General features: G+C 32.0%; 1 protein-coding gene and 1 pseudogene across 1 annotated transcript; both read right to left on the bottom strand.

Annotated features, from left to right (window-relative positions):
• Positions 1-9,015: 9,015 nt before the first annotated feature.
• Positions 9,016-13,316, bottom strand: LOC114740062 (CTD nuclear envelope phosphatase 1 homolog). Its single transcript, XM_028928183.1, has 6 exons — positions 13,014-13,316; positions 11,143-11,271; positions 10,939-11,059; positions 10,756-10,837; positions 9,576-9,729; positions 9,016-9,464 (listed from the first exon to the last, which is right to left on the bottom strand). Exons 1-6 carry the CDS (start codon positions 13,299-13,301, stop codon positions 9,330-9,332), a joined length of 909 nt encoding a protein of 302 aa, XP_028784016.1. The 5' UTR covers positions 13,302-13,316; the 3' UTR covers positions 9,016-9,329.
• Positions 13,317-15,627: 2,311 nt separating this feature from the next.
• On the bottom strand, positions 15,628-19,132 carry LOC114740052 (dual specificity tyrosine-phosphorylation-regulated kinase 2-like; annotated as a pseudogene).
• Between the last annotated feature and the right edge of the window lie 3,794 nt (positions 19,133-22,926).

Here is a 22,926-nt window from a genome sequence, read left to right as displayed (position 1 = left end):
TTTACGGTTATCTAAGAAAATAAAGCTTAAAAGAAGTGTATGACTCCTAAGATATCATGCTCTATTAGTAAAATAGTGTACTAATATTATTAGCATAAATTTACAAGTTTATGATTTTTGTTGTTGAATTTTTACAAGTGTAAACACCCCATTTTGTCAGACCCACTAAAAAAAATTAAAAATAAAAAAATCCTTCTTGATTTTTTTTTTTAGAGGCCAAGTTTAAAACTTGAAACGCCACATGTGGCAAATTAAAAAGAGAAAACTTAAATAAAATATTCTCCCCATAATAAATAAAATATGAGAATTAAATCTAATTGACCTACAAATTAAAAAATGGGTTGGATTCATTAAAAAGAAAAATAAGAAAGTTCAACAAATAAAATCAAAATTCCTCGTTCAAGATGATTTGCTTCTCAATTTAGAAATATTTTCAGTGTCATTATTGTAAAAAAATAAAAAAAACCAAAATTAAAAAAAAAAAAATTGTGATTTAGCGCTAAAATAGGAAGTGTTATTATGAGCCCTCTTATTTTCTTTTAAATATCATATATATATATATATATATATATATATATATTGATACCTGCCTCTATATTGTCCTGTTTGTGTTTCCTTTTCCCCTTTTTTATTTTATCTTTATTTTATTTTATTTTGTTCATGTCGTTTTGTTTAATTTGTGCATTTAGTTTTTTATTGGCTTATTACATAATATCTTCTCTCTTTTTAGCCAATTGATAAGCAGAGCATCAGGTATCAATTTCTCTTCCTATCTATTGCATTTGGTTTGAATTTCATAACGAATTGATTTTTGGGTGTTGTTTTCATTTTATTTTCGAAAACGCTTCTTTTTAAAAAAATATGTATCGTGCGAGGGTTTTGAACTTCCACAAGTATCTAAATTTATTATAAATTGTGTAAAATTATGGGAGTCTCCGCAGAAATACTATCATGGCTATGCAAGTTTTCTTTTAGAATAAAATTGGAGGAAATAATTTTGGCCTAATGTCTTTAAATGAATAATTAAATTTAAAAGAAATCATTTCTTAAATATATATAATTTCAAATATTTTTCAGAGCTGTGTGAAGTTTTTAAAACCTCTGTAAACTTGAACGATTATCTCTCGTATGAGATTATGGGAACCTCCGTAAGAAGGATAATCCAAAATTTCTTTCAAAAAAAATATTTTCTAAATAAAAATACAAAATTTTTTGTATATTAAAAATACCAACCCACAAAAATATCCTTTTAATCGAATAAATATTTTCATAAAAAAATACTAAGTGACACATTTTTATCCTGAATTACGTCAATTTTGATCCATTTAAAGGGTATGTAAGCCCTATGTTTTTATCTTAGGTCAAATGCAGCTTTGTAATTAATTTATTTTTTTATTTTTGCTCCTTTTTTTATATAAATAAAAATTTTATATTTCTTTTGTTGTTTAGGATAATTAAAATATAATAAAAGATCATATGTTTTTTTAGTCAATTTAGGGTTACCATTCTCATGAACAAGTGTTGTGGGGTGCCTAATACTTTCCCTACACACAATCAACTCCCGAACCCTATCTGATTTTTATAAACAATGTTTTTTTTAAGTTTTCAAAATTAACTTTTAAAAATTTTGATGGCAACTTTTTCTTTCTTCTCATTTATAGAAAGACTGGGATTTAGGGTCGACAACAGTCAAAAGGGTTTGTTGGAAAAAAACAAATACAAGTCAGCAAAGGTTATTTACGCGTAGACTTGTTCGGTATAAAATGGGAATAAGAAAAACGATGGAAGTAGGAAAGCCCTCCCGCATAAATACAAAAAACTTTTCCCCTCCAACAAAATCACTTTATAATTAATCTACGAATCACATTCGACCATAATAAATTACCAATCGCACCAAATATTTCTCATATTTTCCCTTCATTCAAACAACTTTCTCACGTAGCAAATGCCCCAAAAGGTTACATTAGTTTGGTATAATTTAACTTGTAATAAAAAAATCAACCATTAACGATAATATTAAAAATTTATAATACCCGGTTCGTTTAAAAATAGGTCGGGTATGAGATTATAGAATCCAAATATACTCAATTAATGAGATTTAAATAACACCTTGATTGAGATTTGAAGAGATTAAATTAAATGAAAAACATTATAAATAAATACAATTTCTTTTGGAGGCTCAACTCAAGAAATTAATAATTAATTTTGAATTTGAAAATATATCTTAATTAGGATGAATATATTAAATTAAATGAAGAATATCATAATTAATTAGTATGTCAATGGGATGTTTAAATAGAAAAATAAATAATTAATTTCAAATTTGCATCTATTTCTCATAAATTCTGCATTTCTAAAGCAAATTTCATTAAAATGAATTAAAAAATATACTCTTGTTAGAAGTAAATCTTTAGTTATTTTAGATAACACAATTTATTAAAATTTTAAATCTAATCAAATATGTTAATTCGTATATCGCACGTGTGAGAAATTTCTCGTTTTAACTTATAAACAGTAAATTAAAAGTCAAAGAAACAAGCCAAGATGAAAAGAACTACACTTTGCTTTACTCCGGATTAAAAAAATTTTCTTTAACTTTATTCAGCCGATTAGTTTGAACCCGATTGAAACAAAAATTGAACCGAAGGTAGGGACGCCAGTGTTGATGCATATTTTAAAATGAATATTTTATAAAACTATATACTTTTTTTAATAAACATGAAAAAGATTGGAGATCATGTTGTGCTGACGCGTGAGGAATGGGATGCTCCCATATAACCACGTGGCACATAACTATACATATATAGGTCTTTTTTTTTTAAATGGTTAATTTTTTTTATCAACTTAAGGTTAATCATTCATACTGTTCGTTGACATAAGGTTATCCATGAAAATTGATCAGAATTGCAGTCCCTTTCCTGTTTCTCAATGATGAAGAACAAATAATGCTTGCCCTTTTTTCGTAGCCATAATAAAATAATACCTTTCCTCTTTTTTTTTTTTTTTGGCCAGCGATACCTTTCCTGATTTACTTGAATCAGTATCAACTATTTTTTTTAACGTAAAGATTGGTCAATTGGGACGAAGTCAAACGAAATTATGGGGCTCGCTTCGCTTAGCAAGTGATTGGTTGATTACAGATTTTTTCCAGAAGAGAAAAAGAGGGTGTGTTGATTTTTTCTCCTCATATTCTGGATGATTTTACATAAACAATAAATCTTATTATTTACCGTATTATTTATATGGTCCTTTTAAACGTACTTGCTAAATAGAATTTAAATATAAGTTTAATCAAATCTTAATTTATGATTATTTTATCAAATTTATTTTTCATTTGTCAATGATTATAAAATTTTTTCCGAAGTTGAAAATATATCACGTATTCACGTGAAGCATATGGCCACCAAAATTTCACGAGGAAGGAAATCAGGAATAGCGCAGGAAAGACAATTGGAATGTGCTGTGAAATAAATTTTGGAAAAGGAGTTTTCACTAAAAAAGAAACCTTAGTTTATTTTAAAAAATTGTTGAAAGGAAAGCATGTAATCCCAATTTTTTCTCTAACTCGGTTCGGAAGCTCTCATCTTCTTTTTTCTCTTTCTTTTCTAACAATTAGATTAACATATTTTAATGGTTAAGATTTTAACTTTTATAAATTATTTATAAACATTTAAAATTTTTTTAATGAATTTGCAAGCTATTAGAATTAAATTTTAATGGAGTTTGTAATTTATTATTTATTTATTCTTATAATTTAATATTTTAATAATAGTTTTAGAAATATTTAAATCTCAACTGTTAAAATTTTAATTCAATGGTTAGAAAAATAAGAAAAAGGAAGAGGATGAGAAAGAGAAGAGAGAGGTTCTGAACCACTCTACAGCCTACCATAAGGTTAAAATTTTATATTCATTTGACTCAATAAAATACATATATTCATTTAATTTACTTTGTTGAGTTTTAATTTGCTTGTTGTCTTTATGGCCAAAAAAAAAATCTTATTGTCTTTCTCTCTTAATTTCTTTCTCATCTGTACTCATTTTCCTCAACATCATATTTATGCGTTAATTTTCACTAATTTTCGGGCTCTATCTTCCGATTTAGAAATACAAGGTGCAAGAATCTTATACTTAAATAATGCCAACACCAATGTTAAATATTTTTTAAATGGGAGGTTATCTGAGTTTGAACTCTCCATGGGTGATATAATGATTGTATAAATAATGATTAAAAAAACATGAGAAAGCCCAAAAAACGGGGAATTGAACTACGAATTAATTAGCTTCCAGGTGGAGAACTTGGTAGTGTACATAATCATATGTGCTTCAAAAGAACAGAACAGTGTCAACACAATTTGAAGGATACATCATCATTACTTCATTAAATATTACAAAGAAGACAAACAACTTTTACCGACCTGTTAATATTATATACATACACACACGTACTTTAATATATATATAGGGACTTACAAATAATATGTTTTTTTTTCCTACTACATATTGTTATTCTTTTATTAAAGATAATTCTGTTTGAGACACTATTAGATATTAAATTTCGTATTGTACGTAATTAGACTATTAGTATTTAAATTTGCATTTGTTTATTGTGGTGCCAAAGTTATATGTCCAATGGATGCATCCATTCCAAGCTATCTGGATCTCTCTCTCTCTCTATATATATATGTACTCCTCCAGTCCTTAATATAAGACCCAATTATTGAATTGGTTTTGGTCCTAAATATAAGACCCATTTCTCATATTTATCAATTTTCTCTAAATTATCCCTATAGATACTCCATCAACCATAATCAAGTAGAAGAGGAAGGAGGTATTAAGAAAGATGATTATAGTATTTTAGGAAAAATGTGTCACATTTCTTATAATTAACTAACTTACCTAACTTCCTTAATCTAATTAAATTAGTTAAATGGGTCTTAATTAAGGACCAGAGGAGTATATTTGTTGTTATATTCCAATTAGTTTTTTTTTCTCGTACAATCAAATGAAATATATTTACAAAAATATGTCATTAGATTTAAATTTTAAACCTTTTCAAAGTATGACTACATTGTCATTAGGATAAAAAATGTTATCAATAAATCATTTGTAAATGCTTTCTAAGCTATGGAACCTGATCTGAGTTTGATAAGGTTTTCAAGATCTAGCTCATTTTAAATTTTTGTGGGGCAAAACAAAGTTGTGCTGTTATACACATGTACAGCAATGACTGCATCCAAAAATTTCAAATTGTCATTTTCTTTTCAAAACACAAGAGTCCCTTATATATGTTTTTAATTTCTATACATTAAACATTGAAAGATGAAGATGCTTTTCTATGTAATACAATGGATCTATGTGGATTCCGTTGTACTCCCTCCGTTCCTTATTATAAGAGACTAATAACCGAATTACGTTGATAAAAAAAACAGTTAAAATTAGTTAAGAACAATTAATGTGTAAAAAGTATAATTTTTTTTTCCAAAAATGTCCTCATTAATAAGGAGAGAGAGCATGAAAGAGAACAATAGTAAATTCTTAAAAGAAAGAGAAGTGGGAAGGAGAGAGAGTGTGAGTTGGAGACAATAAATATGGGTAAAATAGGAAATCAACACAAAAAAGTAGAGACAACTTTTAAGTGTCTCTTATATTTAGGAACATGCTATAAACATCAAATGTCTCTTATAATAAGGAACGGAGGGAGTACGTAGCTAATTGTAACCCCACTCCTTTTCCTAAAAAAGAAAAAAAAAGATTATGTGGATTTATATACTCTTCCCGTTGTTAATATAGGACCTAATAGAAGGCCTATTTTTTATATTTATCAATTTTTCCTAAATTAACCCTATAAATACTCTTTCAACTATAATCAAATAGAAAAGAGATAAAGAATATTAACAAATATGATTATGGTGTTTTAAGAAAAACATGTCATACTTTTTACAATTAACTAACTTACATAACTTTCTTAATCTAATTAAATTAGTTAAATAGATCTTATATTAAAAACTGGAGGAGTATTTCTTTTTTAACAGTTCTTCATGTACATTCGATTTCACAAATTTATAGAACTCCAATTATTAAAAACTTGTGTTTTTATGCATTGAACTGCTGATACAAATTCCCTCCCCAATGTGCTGAAAGGATACTCTTTGCATTACTTCTTTTCTCCTGAAGCCCAAAAAAAAAAGTTAACACGTGTTCATTTTTTATCTCCAATACTATTTCTTTATTCTATCTTTTTTTTAGCTAAAATATAGGTATCCTCTTATTAGAAACAATTCTATTCGAAACACTATCGGGCACTAAACGTGAACACCTCTCCCAATAAGAATTTAAATCTTAATTTGTCACGTTGTGAGGGACCAATTCTTTTCACTAGACTTAACTCTTATTGGTTATTCTATTTTTTTTCAAAAAAGGTTAAAAGTGCAAAAGGGCACATAAATATCAAGGGTACATTTAAGTAAAGGCTTGCATCTCAAAGTCTGGGCAAAAAGCTCTTCTTTTTATCGCTCGGGGCAAAAAGCTATTACTACTTTTTGAAAGTCAGGGAAAAAAAAAACCTTGACAGCGCAAATAAATGTGAGCATTATCCGAATTTATAACACATGCCCCGTGTGTTTCCTCCTAACTTTACTTTTAGTCTAAAATATTTAATATATTTGTTTTACTCTCCCATATAATTAAACATTACAACAATTAGTTCATTGTATTTAATGTAGTCCTGACTTTTGATAGGGATGGTTTAAGAAGGTATTACAATTTTTTTTTTATATCTTTGATGATGTAATTTCCATTTAACAACGATTTTTTTGTTTTTGCGGAATAGTTAAATTAGAAGCTTATTTAGAATAATGATTGGAGGAGCTTTTTTAGACCGATGATTATAATTTTCAGAAATAACTTTTTAATTGTGATTTATAAGATACTATCTCCAATTCTTAATATAAGACCTTGTTTAACTTTTATTTTGGTTCTAAATATAAAACCCCAATTCATTTTGCCTCTTATATTTATATTTTTTTTAAAATAGTTCTTCTAACAATAATAGTTCTAATTAGTACACCTGGTTAGTAATGATATTTTAGAAAGGACAATGCCTATTTATTATAAATAACTAACTTAATTTCTTTTCTTAATCTCCTCAAATTAATCAACTAGTTCTTATAAATAAGATTAAATGTAATACGAGATAATCATATGTAAGGAAAGTGTTGTCTCCTCTCGTGTGAATGCACTTACCATAAAATAGCTCCTAACAAATACTAGACCTGTATTGTCAATTGGAGGAGGAGGAGCATAACGCAAATGCTCCCTCTTAGCTAAAATAAGCAAGGGATAAGAGATATAAAAAATAATTGTACTAGACTTTAAGGGCAAATTTAGTGAACTGTAATTAATATCACACGCTTCATAATAAGAGAAACTTTTTTTGGTGATAAGGGGGAGTTTTTTTTTTTGCCCCCGTCGGGGTAATAGAGAAAGTGTATTAATGATACAGAATGTGAACCGCAACAGCAGGGTTGAGTTCCAATTGTGAAGGTCCATATGTGGATATTGGCTATGCCTTTAGCGGCAGTCCAAGCTGGATGCTTTTATTTAATATAATTAAATTTACCCAATCTACCAAACATGATCTTGAAATGCCATCCTCTCCTGTATGCATCATTGCAGAATCAGTAGTTAGCATCAAACTTTATATTATTATATTCATGGATTCTTTTTTATAATTAATAATATGTTAATTCTAAAGTATCTTGACGGTGGGTAATGCTATTACCCCATGGCTAAAAATAATAATCTATTTTAGAATATTTCATATGGTCTTTCTTTTCACAAAATTAATTGTGGTGCTGGTATATTCTGGTTCTTTAGTAACTTAGCAATTCTTAAGATTTATTTGTGTGAATTTTGTTATTTTAAGTACTCCTCCCTTCCTTAATATACGACTCAATTGTTAAGTTGGTTTTGGTCCTAAATATAAGACTCATTTCTCATATTTATCAATTTTCTCTAAATTATCCCTATGGATACTCCTTCAACTATAATTAAGTAGGAGGTATTAAGAAAGATAATTATGGTATTTTAAGAAAAACGTGTCACATTTCTTATAATTAATTAATTCATCTAATTTTTTTAATCTAATCAAATTAATTAAATGAGTTTTATATTAAGTATCGGAATATATTCTTGTATGCAGCTGTCATCCGACGTGATTATGACTAGTTAGAAAGGCAAAAGTGAAGATTGGCAAAAGTGAAAAAGAAAGAGCCTATAAGAACAGCACTGGCGTACGGTACTTGTCAGGTGCCAAGAAAAGCAGTGACAGGATGAGTCCCCTGGAATTTTTTATTTTCTTATTTATTAAGTTCATACTAAATTTAATAATAAAAAGATATTCAGTCAAAAATTAAAAATAAAAAATAATAAAAAGATATTTTTTTTAAAGAGGCAAAATTTCTTTCAGAAGGGTTAAAGTAACGAAGATGATCTAATATGGGTTTTTCTTCTCTATTGTTTTTTTTAAGATATTTAAAGGGTATTTGGACAAAAACTAAACTATGATTTTAAAATATTTTACAGTATACGAAACAAGAATGTAAAAAAAGTTTTGTTTCAACTCATATAAAAATAAAAAAATTTTAGGTGCTCTCCAAACAGCCCTTTAGTCTTGCTTCTAGTAACCAAAAGATTGATGATAATCCTAACGACTCTTTTCTTTCCCTTTGAGAAACAAACATGAAATTCAAAAATTGTTTGGAACAAGACTCAAAACAATCTGGTTTACCTCCACTTGGTATTGACTCAAGCTTCTGACTGTTGGATGCTGCTTATTGAGGCTACTATGGATAGAATTAGAAACCACACAGTCCAAGTCAGTCGTGTTATCTGTTAAACAAAAGCTCACCATGACTTCGATTCTTCATTGAGACTGGACTGTGGAATGCGATAGTGACATTACCAAACTCTTTAAAATAGGCTAAAATAAAAACAGAAATGGCTAAGGTAGAACTGAGATAATAAGAAAATATTTTTCTGATAATATTATACAACAGAGTTACAAGATGTATTCCAATAGATCGCAAGCCTATAAACAAAGTTACATGGGAAACAGAATCTTGGCAACCTAAATACGTACGTGGCCAGCTGTTTCAGCTTCAAGAAGCAGCATTAGACAACCGTGGAACCCCACAAAAAATAAATTGATGCTATACGCAAAACCTGTTCGTCCAATGTGAGGCCACTTCTGGAGCAACACAGTTAACTGTAATCCAAAAGGGGGAAAAAAAAAAAAAGCAATTTAAATGATTGCAAACAGCTATGGTCCTACGATGTCCAACAGGAAGCTGGAATGCCTTGCTTTTGAAACCATTCAGGCATGTGGAACTTTTCGCAGAGGACAGGTCTCACATCTTTTTGCTCAGAGAGATGCTTGAGAAGAGGAAGAATGACATCCAGAAGCTGATAAACATCAATACACAGACAAGCAGACAAGAGAGAGAGGATTAGAACAATAAAAATTGAAGGGATGACTTGGAAGTCTGAATAAGACAGGGAGGTATGTGTGTACACCTGTGTGTCGTAGGGGTGGCCAGCAGAAAATGAAATGCAAGGAATTCCATTCAGTGGCTGTAACAAGAAGCTGAAGGGATTGTTGTCAACAATAACAACACGGCATAGATCATTTGTTATGCAGGATAGATCTTTGACATGTTCCCGATATTCCCTGTAAGCATCAATTGTTCATAAGTGCCGGATGCTGGATTTACCAGTTAATCTGGAACACTTCGTTCCAAACCTAAAGCTCAGGAACATAGATCTCGACAGCAATATTTTCCAGACAGGATTTCAGATTACTTGATTGCTTAGTTTTATATATTAAACATCAGGTAGCACCAGGCTAGCTGAGGAGGGTGTTAAGAAACGACAACCAAGTATATGATAAATGATAAATAAACACCCACACAATTGGAGGCTTCAAACTAAGATGTTTATCTTAATGCGACCAGTACTTACCAAGGAGTCAAACCCAGAGTGGAAATAGTTTGGATGCCCTAAAAGATGAATTTACAATGTTTTGTCTTTTCACAAGAGATGTTAAAACAACTTTAAGTAACATTCACATATTGCATGTTCTCCTAGTACAGTTTTAGCATTTAAATCGATTATTAAAAAGTCAAGAAACCATAATTCACTAGGAAAATTTTCCTTTTAACTCATCAGGTTTTAATGAAGAATTCGATGTTAACCTTAACGTGCAGCTAAAACATACACCAAGCACACCGCATTACAGACATTTGACCTGGAAGTGTATCATCCTCAAATGCAGTCTGGTTTTCAAAATAATAAATAAAGATCTTAAACATTAATGCAGTTCATTGCAAACAGAAAGTAATGAACAAAGTTGGAAATAACCGAAGGGAATCTTTTCTGCATGATTATATTACTGCTGTTCCTAATTTAATCCAGTAGGCTGTTTATACAAATATGACAAATTTCCATTTAGAATCAGGACTACTGGACTGGGTTTCAATTATTTGTCTATTTAATGATCTCCGCTTCAAGTGGTAAAGAAGACAGATAGAATATGAGGGCATGAGGCAGCATACAAACGTCCAACAAGAGTAAACGAATTAAAATTTCATATATTAATGATCCAGAACGATACCTCGTTACAAGCAAGAAGGGGCTAGAAAGAGAGAATGCTCAAGTGAATACCAAATACTGAATGAGAAATGTGAAAAACACTTACGTGCTAACTGTTGAGGGCCGATAAAGTCGCAGACTAAACCAGTTTTCCATGTCAATTTTGTCAACAAGTGGTCTTGCATAACCTGTGAGAATTTATGGATGCCTTTCATTTAGAGACACGGCAAAGAATTCACAGAAACAAAATTAAGCAGGCATCAGAACAACTCCAGGATGTGAAGCCAACCTTCAAGACCAGCAGTAAATAGCACCAAGTCAGCAAATCCACTAAGTTGCTTCAAGAATTCTTTCAACCCGGGCCGTTCAAATACTGTCACGTAATTGATTTTCGGTTTTCCTTCTCCATCCTTTAAGAACCAACATGGACAAGTAAAGATATAATATTCGATCCCTAGAGAATGACTTATATACAAGTTATCAAAGAACAAACCTTGTCTGGTGTTACACATTCAAGCTCAAACAAATTTAAACCAGCTTCAGTTGCTTGAGCACGAACTGCAGCTGGCAAACTTGACGTCTCATATGCACATACAAGTGTTTCATCCAAGTCTAGCACTACCTACAAATTCACGGGCAAGATCAGAATCCACATTAACAGTAGGAAATTTCTGGTAACACAGGAAGTGGTGGTTTAAGGAAGGAACAAAAGAAAACAACACAGAATGACACCATATATGATATTATGATAGCTCATAAAAAATTATACCAGATACAGCACTATGATAGCTCATTAACAGGTAATAATTAACAAATACATATACTTAGTGACTCTCCTTCTTCTTTCCTTAACTCAACCACAAATCATATTCTTCTTTCCAAAATCACAAATTTACCCCAAAAAATTCACCCAACCACAAATAGAATCGAAACAACTAGCAGGCCTTGTGTTTTATAGAACCCAATTCAATTTTTTGGTACTCATCAAAAGAGTGAACAAAGTTAATGATTAAATATGATGAAGCAATGACAGAAGGTACACTGTCACGTGACACATTATATACAGTATAATGTCATAAGAATGCAAAATGAATTGCTACAATTTACAAGAGAACTATGACATCACTGCAGGCCAGTGTGATGTAAAAAACAATAAAAAATATCGGTATACTCTCCAGTTGTGAGAAGCTATAACATGATTAACTTTTATCTTCATGGTTGATATACTGTTTGTATTTCCTAGCATTAGCTATTCTCTGGGCAGCATAAGCATTACAGCCAAACAAAGAGAAACGTCTTTACCAATTCTGATTAGCATCCCCCTATACGCCCAAAAGAAGAGAAAGCATTTTCAAGTCCACATCTAACGTTTCATTTTCCGTATTTCATATACTTCGAAGACCCTTAACTAGGTAGTATAATTATTACTTTCCCCATTGCACAAGTCAAAAGGACCTTGCCAATTTATTTTATGGCATAGATGTCCATTTGAAATCAACACCATGACATGCAGAAATTTGTATTACAAAACACAAAAACAAAGCAACGATAGCAAACCAGATGGGAAAACCATACAGACGCCCAATCTTTCTCTCAATGTGAGTGGCATCAGAAGTGTTTTAAACACAGTTTGAACTATAGTACAACCAAAGGCAAAAGAATATAGAAGTTATAAAAGTCATGAAATGGGGAAGTCAGAGGCATGGTGACTATATTCTAATGGTCTATTTGTGCTACCAAACCAGATGTATCCATGTAAAATGCTTACGGGCTTTTATCAACTATGAGATAGTCATTCATCATAGTCTCTGCCAATGCTAAAATGTTCAAAATTAAAACGGTTCTCGATTTGCCCAATTTGAATGTTATACTCAGTCCCAAGGAATTTCCTTTGATCTGAGTGGTCCAGCAGGATTTTTTCCCTACTCAATTCAAATCTAAGGTTGGCTCTCCTTGCACGCAGATTTTGAGCACTTCGCATATAGCTCAAAACCTACTCAATTTCTTCCAACTATTAATTTTCCTGCCTCTCCACGATTCATGTTGATATGAACATATCTAAGTCAACTATCATGACATAAGACAATTTTTCACTTGAAAAAAAAAAAAAATCACACTTGGATAACACCGGACCGTCGCCTAAACTTCCCTGATAAGTCATGAAGCTATCTTACACCTGGCAGAGCAAAAACTAAAAACTTCAACTTTATAACGTAGATACCTCACTAAAAAGTCAAAAGAGGCATAGCATATCCATTTCAAATATTCAGAGCACAAATTGAACACTAGCCGTCATGATCATGGACCTTGACAGAAGCACAACAGAATCCTAATCATTTAAGCATAATTTCGAAACACCAGTACCGTGAGTTTTTGAAGGGGTTGATCGTCAGCGGCGGAATAATCAGTTGCAGCGATATCAAGGGCGGAATCCAACGGCAAATCATACTGCTCCTGGAGCTCAACTGAGGGTAAAGGCTTGAAGGAAGGGGAAGAAGATGAAGACGACGAAAAAGAGAGTAAAGGGTAGTGAGCGAGGGCTCTAATAATCTGAAAGAAGATCTGGAAGAGGGAGGCAAGCCAACACAAGAGTGCCCTCCATACTTGCTGAGTTCTCGGGGAGTAAACCTCGGCCTGAGTCAACTCAACCATTTGAATCCAATTCCCTCCTCATGACAGTCCTGAAAGTCCTAAGGTCCACCCAAAGAGGCAACGCCTGCCGTGTGCCGTGGTGCGTAGGACGTTAACGGGTCTTTTTAACCGCCCGGCGTCAACTGGGAAATTTGCATTCGCTATTATCAGTTTCCTTTTTTCAGAGATATGGCCTGATTTAAAGGAAGCGAGTGTAACGGACGCGCCGTGAGCGAGGGTGAGGGGGGATCACGGAAAAATTACATTTAAATACCCAGTTTTGACAAACAACATGTATTTAATTAATTTAACTAGATTAAAGAAATTATATAAATTAATTAATTATAAAAAATATAATTTTTTTTTAAAATACCATAGTCATCTTTTTTAATATGATCTTTTCCTCTTCTATTAGATTATAATTCAGGGAGTATCCATAAAGATAATTTAGAAAAAATTAATAAATATGATAAATAAGTCTTATATTTAAGATCAAAATTAATTTAATAATTAGGTTCTATATTAAAAATCGAAGAAGTATTAAATATCAGAGTCCAAACATGGAATATTTGATTTTAGTTGAGAATGAGAACACCTATAATGGAAAAAACAAACAATTTCCAACATTTTTATTTTTTGAATCTTGATGCTAGACAATGTAATTATCTTAGGATTAAAAATTATCATTAAATTTCATACATCTGTTAGAAATTTTTTCAAAAGTTAATATCTGAAAAATAATTGTTTAGTTCATTCAGTAATTGTAGGCTTTCGGATCCCTTATGTGATTTTTGTTAGTTTTGAGTCTCTGGACGTAATTTTCTCCAGATATGATTATAATAAGTGGAAAGTGGGGGAAAAAGAAAATAAGAAAGGGAAAAGCGAGAAGATAAAGAATGAGCCAATGAGAAGAGACAGAGGTAGGAGTTAAAAGAAGTGTCTTTATTAAATAAAAGGAGGGACTCACGCACAGCCACTAGTTAGCCGCCAAGAAAGGGATTGGCCAGTTGGGCCATCTTGATCTTTTTGCTTTATTATTTATTTATTATATTAAATTTAATAATAAAAATTTCAATTCTTAAGGGATAAGGTTTTCTTTCACAAGATAATAATATTGTTATTAAAGACAGCATCGTTTACTTAACCAGAGAATATATTTGATGCTCTCTGTTCCTTTGTATTGATTGAAAAACTGTGACAAAATGCATTTATTATGAAATTATTAAAAATTTATATATTTATCATGTTATAATGAATCATATGCTTTTCTCCATACATTATATAATGTTTAAAAGAATAAGGTCTACTATCAATAACTCATTACCAATGCCACTTATTATAATTTTGTATTTTTCTAAAAAAATTATTCATATATGACTTAGCACTTGAAGAATGAGTGAAATAAGTTGTAGATTTCATAATTCAGGAATGTTTGGATAGAATCAAAATCATAATTTTAAAAATGCTTTTACGGTATACGAAATAAATATGTAGAAGAGTTTATCTCGCCTTACAAAAAAAGTGTTTTTAAAAAATACTTTTCATACTTCCTAAACACCCCCTTCATATTGATCTTTCTTGCTAAAAATATTGATATCGACAACATGCAGTGAAAACTATACTAAAATTATAGAGAAATTATTAGAATCATAACTCCCCGGCCCAAAAAAAAAATCATTATAACTCAATACTTAAATTTCATGATTTCATGCAACGCATAAAAAAATTAAGAAGAATAACGTTTGGATGTCATATTTACCATTACTTTTTTACAGAGTCATTGATATGGCATGGCCATAGTTGTAAATCTCTAATAGAAAAGGCCTGGAAATAAATGTATTTGAAGTATTAAATAAAGGGTCAATAATTTTTTACCAGGATATCAAATGTCATTGGACATTTTAGAGGTCCAAAACCAATAAGTATTCGTTTCAGCCCATAATGTTGGCCCAATCTCTTTGGACAGTCCAAATGTGCATTCATCTTGCACTCAAGAGATGTCCTCATATGCAAATCAACTGTTTCTATTGTACGCGACACGGATCGAATCCAGATATAATCAGAGCAAAACTCTGGTAAACTGGGTGGGTAACTAAAAAAAACTGTTTCTACTAGCATGATCTTTTTAACACAATCTTTGCCAAATTTAATGAAACATTCATGATTGATATTTCAAAAATATTCTCATTTATTTAACCTGATTAAAAATAATTTTAAAAATTTATATTTAGCTAGTTTGAAGTCTAATCTCAGAATAGTGATCAACAGCGTCTCATAAAAGAGAATGGAAGAATAGTTTTGAGATGTACAGATCATTGCACAAACTCAGATACGTGTTCTTATCATAAAAAGCAACGAAAAGACTTAGATTAATGAAAATTGGGAGGAAAATCGAAAGGGTTCCCCGAAGATAATAATTTAATAAAGCTCAAAACTCACGCCCATGCAAGGCATAATAAAGCTCACATCTTCTGTACAAAAGAGCACAGCTCATATCAACAAGAACAAGTATGCAACTGCAGAAAGAGAATTCGGTTGCTGTTGCATAAAAACAAAAAAGCCAAAATTGTGATTGCAAGCCTTTGCAAGCTCTGATAAATATAAATATAGACAACCCCATCAGAATCTGAGAACATTCTTGTCCTTGGACTTGTAAACATAAGAAAGCCATGGATGTCTCAACGCCTGGGTTGCAGTAGGCCTTGTTTTAGGGTTTATGCTAAGCAAGCATCTTACAAAGTCTATGAACAAAGTATCCGTAACTTGCAAATGCTGCTCCAACGATGACTCCTCTGGAATTATATACTCAACTTGATCTGTCTCCTGCTCATAATCCCGAAAACTTGTATGACTTCCTCGAGAAGTACATAATCTAAATTCCTTACAATCATAAAAAAGTGACTGTATAGAGCACATCCAAAAAAGAAGAAATGGGAATCAAACCTCGTTGACATGATAAATATCAAATTCCTCGGTGAAGTACTTGTGAGCCTCCTGTCCTTTGACCAACATCTCAAGATCAATAGGACCAAGCATTCCAATCATACGTGCAAGTATCATGACAACTGCGTCGTTTGGAAAGAGCACCTGCAGAAAACATGGTCTCAAAATGTCATCATGTGAATGTTAGACCTCGAGGAAGACAAACTTCATTGACACTTCTAAGGAAGAAAAGTTACAACAACGTACTTCACCAGAGCATAGTTCGGCTAAGATGCAGCCGAGGGACCATATATCAATTTTTTCATCGTACTGGAGCCCTAGTATCACTTCAGGAGCCCTGTAGGATCGCGATTGCACGTACAGACACAAGTTGTCCGTTTGAAAGCAACTGCTTCCCAGATCAATGACCTTGATCTCACATCTTTTGTAACTTTTTATCAGGATGTTTTCTGGTTTCAGGTCACAGTGAATGATTCCTAAGCTATGCAAGTAGTGCAACGCCTCCAAACATTGATGAGTAATGTGCTGCAAAGAGGAACAAAACTGTTCAGTACATCCCCATAATCATCAGGTTTTGAAAACATCGTCTATCTAAATAATCAATTAAAGAAGAAGTTCATATTCTTTTTGGAACAAACCTGCAACCTGCTCATTGTAAAATATGCTTCACCGCCAGATTCTTGGTTGAATTTCTGAAATTCATATAAGTTTGCTCGCAGAAGCTCAGTAACAATGAATAGATGTTCCTGTGAAGTTTTCATATAAGATTAACAATTCAAACCAAACAAATTCTCACTCTGCAGCTGTAAATTCTTCCATTGATGCATACCTGATTATAAAAGTAGTCATAAAGACGCAGTATGTGGAACCGATCAGCTGGGTCATGCTTATTGACAAGCTTAAGAAGCTTGATTTCATCTAGGCTTTGATCAAAGAAATCTTTGTCATTTTTATGATCTTCAAGCAAACATCCACTCCCATGTGAAGATCATGTGCCTGAACAACCTTACTGAAGGCTGCTGAACCAAGATAAGCTGTTATGTAGTATCTGCCGGCAATAACTGTATTTAGTACAATCGGAAGATCCTTGCTTTCTTCAAATCCAGTCCTATTACCATGGCATAATACACAAGTGTAAGGAACATTATTTATACTTATCCCTATCATCACAATAATCGAAACCTGATATCATAATATAAATTCCCCAAAGAAGTAGATGTTCTGAATAAAACCAACATGAACAGAAAATGAATGAAACAATCAAAATGGTGGTTGATTCAAGCATTTGGAATCAATTTAATGGAAATGGAAGTTGAGAATGCAAGCCTATCTGAAACAAACCTGTTTTTCCTATGAATAATTCTCAAGTCAAATACTTCGTAGTCATCCTCAGGAATGTACTTTATCAGTTCATCATCAGTGATATCTGCAGCATCATCTGATTCATGACATTCATCGGCTAATCCTCTATCATCTCGAGCTTCCAAGCTGTTGATTCCAGCAACTTCAATCGTCAGGCCATAGGAATCTTTATTCCGTTTACTAATATCATTGCTTGTATAAAAGTCAAACGTTTGATCCATACTATTTTCCAGGGCAGAACCATGGCCAGAAAATTTCCCACCAACCTTCGAGTGAGAATCATTCAGATGAATTTCCTTTTCCAATAATCCTGCCTTGAGCTGATTTTTCTCATCCACACCACGATGGTCTTCAGAATAGGTAACAGTATCACTTCGATCCCCTCCAAAGAAATTATTGGGAAGGCATGTCTTGTCTATACAGTCACCATTTTCCTCTGATTGAAATCCTTCGGAGATGTAACCAATATTCAGGGGATTCTCGTGCTGATTGTCCATTTCTGATGTCGTTATGAACTTGTCCTCAGTTGGAGAGCTAAAAAAATCCGGCCCTTCATAGCTTGGAGTCATGAAATTGTCATCATCTTTCTCGTTGTACCAATATGATTCGTTTTGCAAATCGAATTCATGGTGATCTCGTGCAGTTCCAAATTGGGATAGCCTATCAGCTGAAGATTCAGAATCATTCTGAGACGCGGAACGGATTCCATATGGATTGATGAATTCTGCAATAACAAGAAGCTCTCATCATGCTCTAATGCATGAGTGATTCAATAAGAAAAAAGAAACTAAATCAAACCAAATAGCAATAGATTTTGCCCAAAAAGAATGCCATTAAATGATTATTATAAACTCTATTCCTTATAATCTCAACGACGATATAAAGCCATGAATTATAACACGATGAACAACAGAGGGGGCAAGTTTACTACTTTTTGAAATCTGATGAACAAGAACCATTCAGCTGACGCAGAGGATCAAACCAGAATGTTGAAAGATCAGAACTTTAAAGAAGCCATGAACAAAAAGATCTTATCAATGGAAGCACACAAAGCATAGTGAGTACCCGAAGAGCAAACATCAGAAGTAGAAGAACTCAAGCTCACAAACTCATCTTCCGAGGAGCAGTCTGTGAGGGACGGCCGACAACACGATCGGACCCTGACCGGCGGCGGCGGAGGCACCATAGGGAAGAAGAATTTCTCGTAGTCAAAGGATCGCAGATCACCTTTTTCAGTGATGTCCTGTCTGAGGGCAGACTCAGCCTCTGAGAATCCATTCTTCCTCAAGAACTCGATGACGGCGTCGACATCGGAGACGGCCATGAACACAGGAGCTCAAAGGCGGAGAGAGAGGTGAGCGAGGCAGAGGAATAAAAACATGGGAATCAAAGAAGGAAGGGGGGGTAAAATTGTAATATGGAGGGAGAATTAAGAGGTGCATGCTGGGTGGATTCAACGTCTGTGTAGGAAAGGAGTCTCTCTCTAAGTTTTCTGTGAAACACAAGCTGAGGGAGGAGGGTGCGTATGTCTCACCAACTTTGAACAGAGAAAGGAAGCCGTTTTGGGACGTGAGAGCAGAGGGTTCTGGTTTCCTGGAGCCAAAACCATTGTAAACAAGAGGGTTCAACACGTGCAGTAATATGAGCTTTCCACGTCAGATTCCCCCTTCTTTTTGCTTTCTTTTCTCTTGTGAATATGTTTTTCTCAGCTCATTATTACTTTCCATTTCCTCTTTTTCTTGTGTCATGAAAATAACAGAGCTACGCGAGCAAATTACATAGAGTTTTCCAATTTTATGCCAGAATTACATAAAATAAATTAAAAAATTAATTAATAGGAGTGCACAATATGCAATCCCCAATGAAAATTTCTAAAAGTCCTTTCACCAAAGCAATAGGGCGTAGGATATGAGAATTTAAGACTTGAGAAATGTATGCACATCCACATACTTCTTAACATTATAATATTTTCCTTTTGCATGTCAATATTGAATGCACACAATTTTATTTTTAATAAAAAGTATTGCTTTTTGTCTTTCGATTAATTGAGATCACATTTTCCATATGAAATCTATAAATTGTTCAGTTGGCCGCTGCCTTTATTGCGCTTCGAATATATTTCATGGGCAGTTTCAGGACAATACAAAACATAGGAACGATCACATTCATATCCATTTATGAATCCTCCAAGGCCGAGATCGCGTAATTTATCATGTGATTTGCCTATTTCAAATGAAGTATATCACCAACAAGAATTAGATCTAGTAAAAAGAGCTAATCCCTCATAATGTGACGAACGAAAGTTCGAATCCTACTAGGAGGGGTGTTTGACAATACCTCGAATAGTACTGCTTCCAATAGAATAATACATATGATTTATCAAAAAAAAATGAAGTACATCAATTCATTCTTCTTTTTTTTACTTATATTTTTTTAACAGAAAATTTATTAATGAAAGAAGCAACCATAAAGGAGCAACCGGCAAAATTAAGGCTGGTTAGGATACAATGCAAGAAAAAGGAAAAGCTCACCTATATGCCAGCACGGACAACAGAAATGCTGCTTCTTACAAAAACATGATGTTTCCTAGTATTGCAACCATCAGAATCTAAAGTTCCTTGAAGATGAGATGGTCTTATTACTAGCATTTTACTGGAACCCACCCCAGTCTTTGCAGAAGCACTTAAATAATCAGCAGCACAGTTACCATGTCTGGAATCAAGAGTAAACATAGCCTGAGGTCTTGTCTTCAGCATACCACGAACGTCTGCGACTGCATAAGCACCCTAGCATTCAATACTAACTAACGAATTGTTCATAATAGCTTTGTAGAGCTCTTCACAATCAATCTCAAAATAGAATTTTGAACAGGCAAAACAATCTATAAACTAGATCTTATATTAAAAAGTGTAAGCAATATTATACTACCTCCGGTATTAATTATATAATCTCGTTTGTAGACTATAAACAATGTCTTATAAATAAAACCAGAGGTGGTATATTACTACCTCCAGTCCTAATTATAAAGCTAGTTGACTAATTTGAGGAGATTAAGAAAAGAAGTTAAATCAGTTATTTGTAATGAATAGGTGTTGTCTTTCGTAAAATATTCTTACTAATCAGGTGTATTTGGCTAGAACTATTATTGTTAAAAGGATTACATTGGAAAAAAATGTATAAATATGAGAGACAAAATAGATTAGGATCTTATATTTAAAATCAAAATAAAAATCAAACAAGATTTTACGTTAAGAATAGGAATTACTATGTACTTTTAAGTGTACGACCGGCAAGAGGCTCATCTAATACCAACAGGTCAAGAAGGATGTGAATCTCAGCGGGAAAAGGTCAAAAAAATCAGCAGCGGTTGGAGACATGAAGACCATAAAGATGATTGCACTGTGTAGATGCCGTTCATGTCAAGTAATACAAATAATTCCTTTCCCAACGCTTCTGAGCGAGAGTGACCAGCGACCACCGACATCTTTCACATTTTATTGTACATAAGAAAGGGTAGCTTATATTACCTCTTTTTTTTTTTTGACAACTTAGCTCTTATTCTAAATATAAAAGGTAGTTACAAATTTAATTGGATTTTAAATATAACATATTTTGCTTTTTAGATTTATTCTTTTTTTTCTTTCTAAAATAGTCTCTTAAGTAGTTGTACGTATTAAATGCTTTATACTCTAATGCATATGATTAACAAAAATATTTTTAAAGAACAACATATTTATTATAAATAATTAATTTAGCTAATTTATTATAAATAATTAATTTTTTAATATTTATAAATTAATTATCTAATTTTTATATTAAAAAACAAGAATAGTATTTAAAAACGAGAGGTAGTAATATATTTGCACCTCTATAGTAATATATATATATACACACACAAATATATAACAAAATCTAGGTCCATTTATTTATATCTATTAAGTCTAGTTTTTCAATCAAATCTTATCATTCCAATTTTTAATAACAATAGTAATAATTTATATTGACAAAATTTGAAAGTTATGTTGCATGATTATTAGTAATAAAAATCACACATAAGAGTATTTGATTAAATAATTGAATACTACCTCTGGTACTTAATATAATAGTTGGTTGACTAGTTTAAATTGATTAAGAAAAGTGATTCGTTATTTAATAAATAGGTATTATTTTTTCCCTTAAAATATCCTTACTAATCAAGTGTATTAGTTAGAATTACCATTTGATGAAACATTTAACATGTGTAACTAGTATAGGGATTACTTTGTCAAAGATTGAATAAATATGAGAGACAAAATAGATTGAGATATTATATTAAAAACTAAATTAAAAGTCAAACTAATTATTATATTACACACATGAGGTAGTATAATAGATATAAGTAAATTCATCTAAATTTTTTACATGTGAAGACTTTTCTATCTTTTATTCACATGAGCTTGAATTCGATGCTTTTTACTTAAGTAGTTAAAACTTAAAACTTATTTTATTAGGACCAAAGACAAATACTTGTTGGTAACACATCTCATCCATCTCAGAGTTTTAGAACCATCAAGCATGCCAAACAATATTCAAAGACAAAGCAATCGCATATGCATAAATCAAAGTAAAAGAATATCGTATACATGATGTGAAAAATAAAATCTGAAGGACCGAAAACATTTAAATCTTATATGAAAAAAATTAAACCTTTCAAATTGATTTTGCAAAATTAAATAAACTGAGGAAAGAAGATATCAACCTGGGAATAATTCTTCAATTTGAAAAGTCCCACCTCAAAAAGGTCAAGACCCAGGATAATGAAATATTGATATGATGTTTGATCAAACAATAATTGATTATTACTATTATTGACCAAACCTATCCTCATGAAAATGTGTAACAACTAGCGTTTGAGTTGGAATATGCCCTCATTGAAAGAGAATGATATCTTATGAGACGACGCAGAACTAGACTATTCTATTAATTTACACAATAATTTCATCATGATCCTGAATACGCGAGGATATGAAGATAAAGAAGCAAATAAATAAATCTTTAATTAATTAATTATGTTTCTTTGAATTGTCAATAATGAATGCCAACATATTACAGCTGAGTTTTGTTTCAATGCCCAGGTTGTGAAGCAGCCTTCAATCAGGAAGGAGATGGGATAGATAATTTTGCAAACCCTTGATTATTCAAAATGAAAGTGACTCAAGGGAGAAGGAGGAAATTATTCTAGAAATTTAGATTAGGTAGATGACAGCTACTTAATGCCTATTTTTCTTAACATACTTGTGGGACAAAGCTATCTTATGCATGCTTATTTTTCAGGCTTTTGGAAACCATGATATGTCTTACA

This window comes from Neltuma alba, unplaced genomic scaffold (assembly GCF_004799145.2).
Source record: "Neltuma alba isolate B1F8T4 unplaced genomic scaffold, ASM479914v2 tig00000519_pilon, whole genome shotgun sequence".
Lineage (NCBI taxonomy): Eukaryota > Viridiplantae > Streptophyta > Magnoliopsida > Fabales > Fabaceae > Neltuma > Neltuma alba.
The sequence above is the reverse complement of the archived record's forward strand: the minus strand, read 5'-3'. Positions and strand labels throughout refer to the sequence as shown.

Bases quoted from the DNA above. Each gene is read 5' to 3' on its own strand.
- LOC114740062 (XM_028928183.1), bottom strand. From the start codon at position 13,301: ATGGTTGAGTTGACTCAGGCCGAGGTTTACTCCCCGAGAACTCAGCAA. The intron at 11,272-13,013 runs GTACTGGTGTTT...GTGAATTTGTAG, and splicing joins AACCCCTTCAAAAACTCACG to GTAGTGCTAGACTTGGATGA. The intron at 10,838-10,938 runs GTTGGCTTCACA...AAATTCTCACAG, and splicing joins ATTTACTGCTGGTCTTGAAG to GTTATGCAAGACCACTTGTT.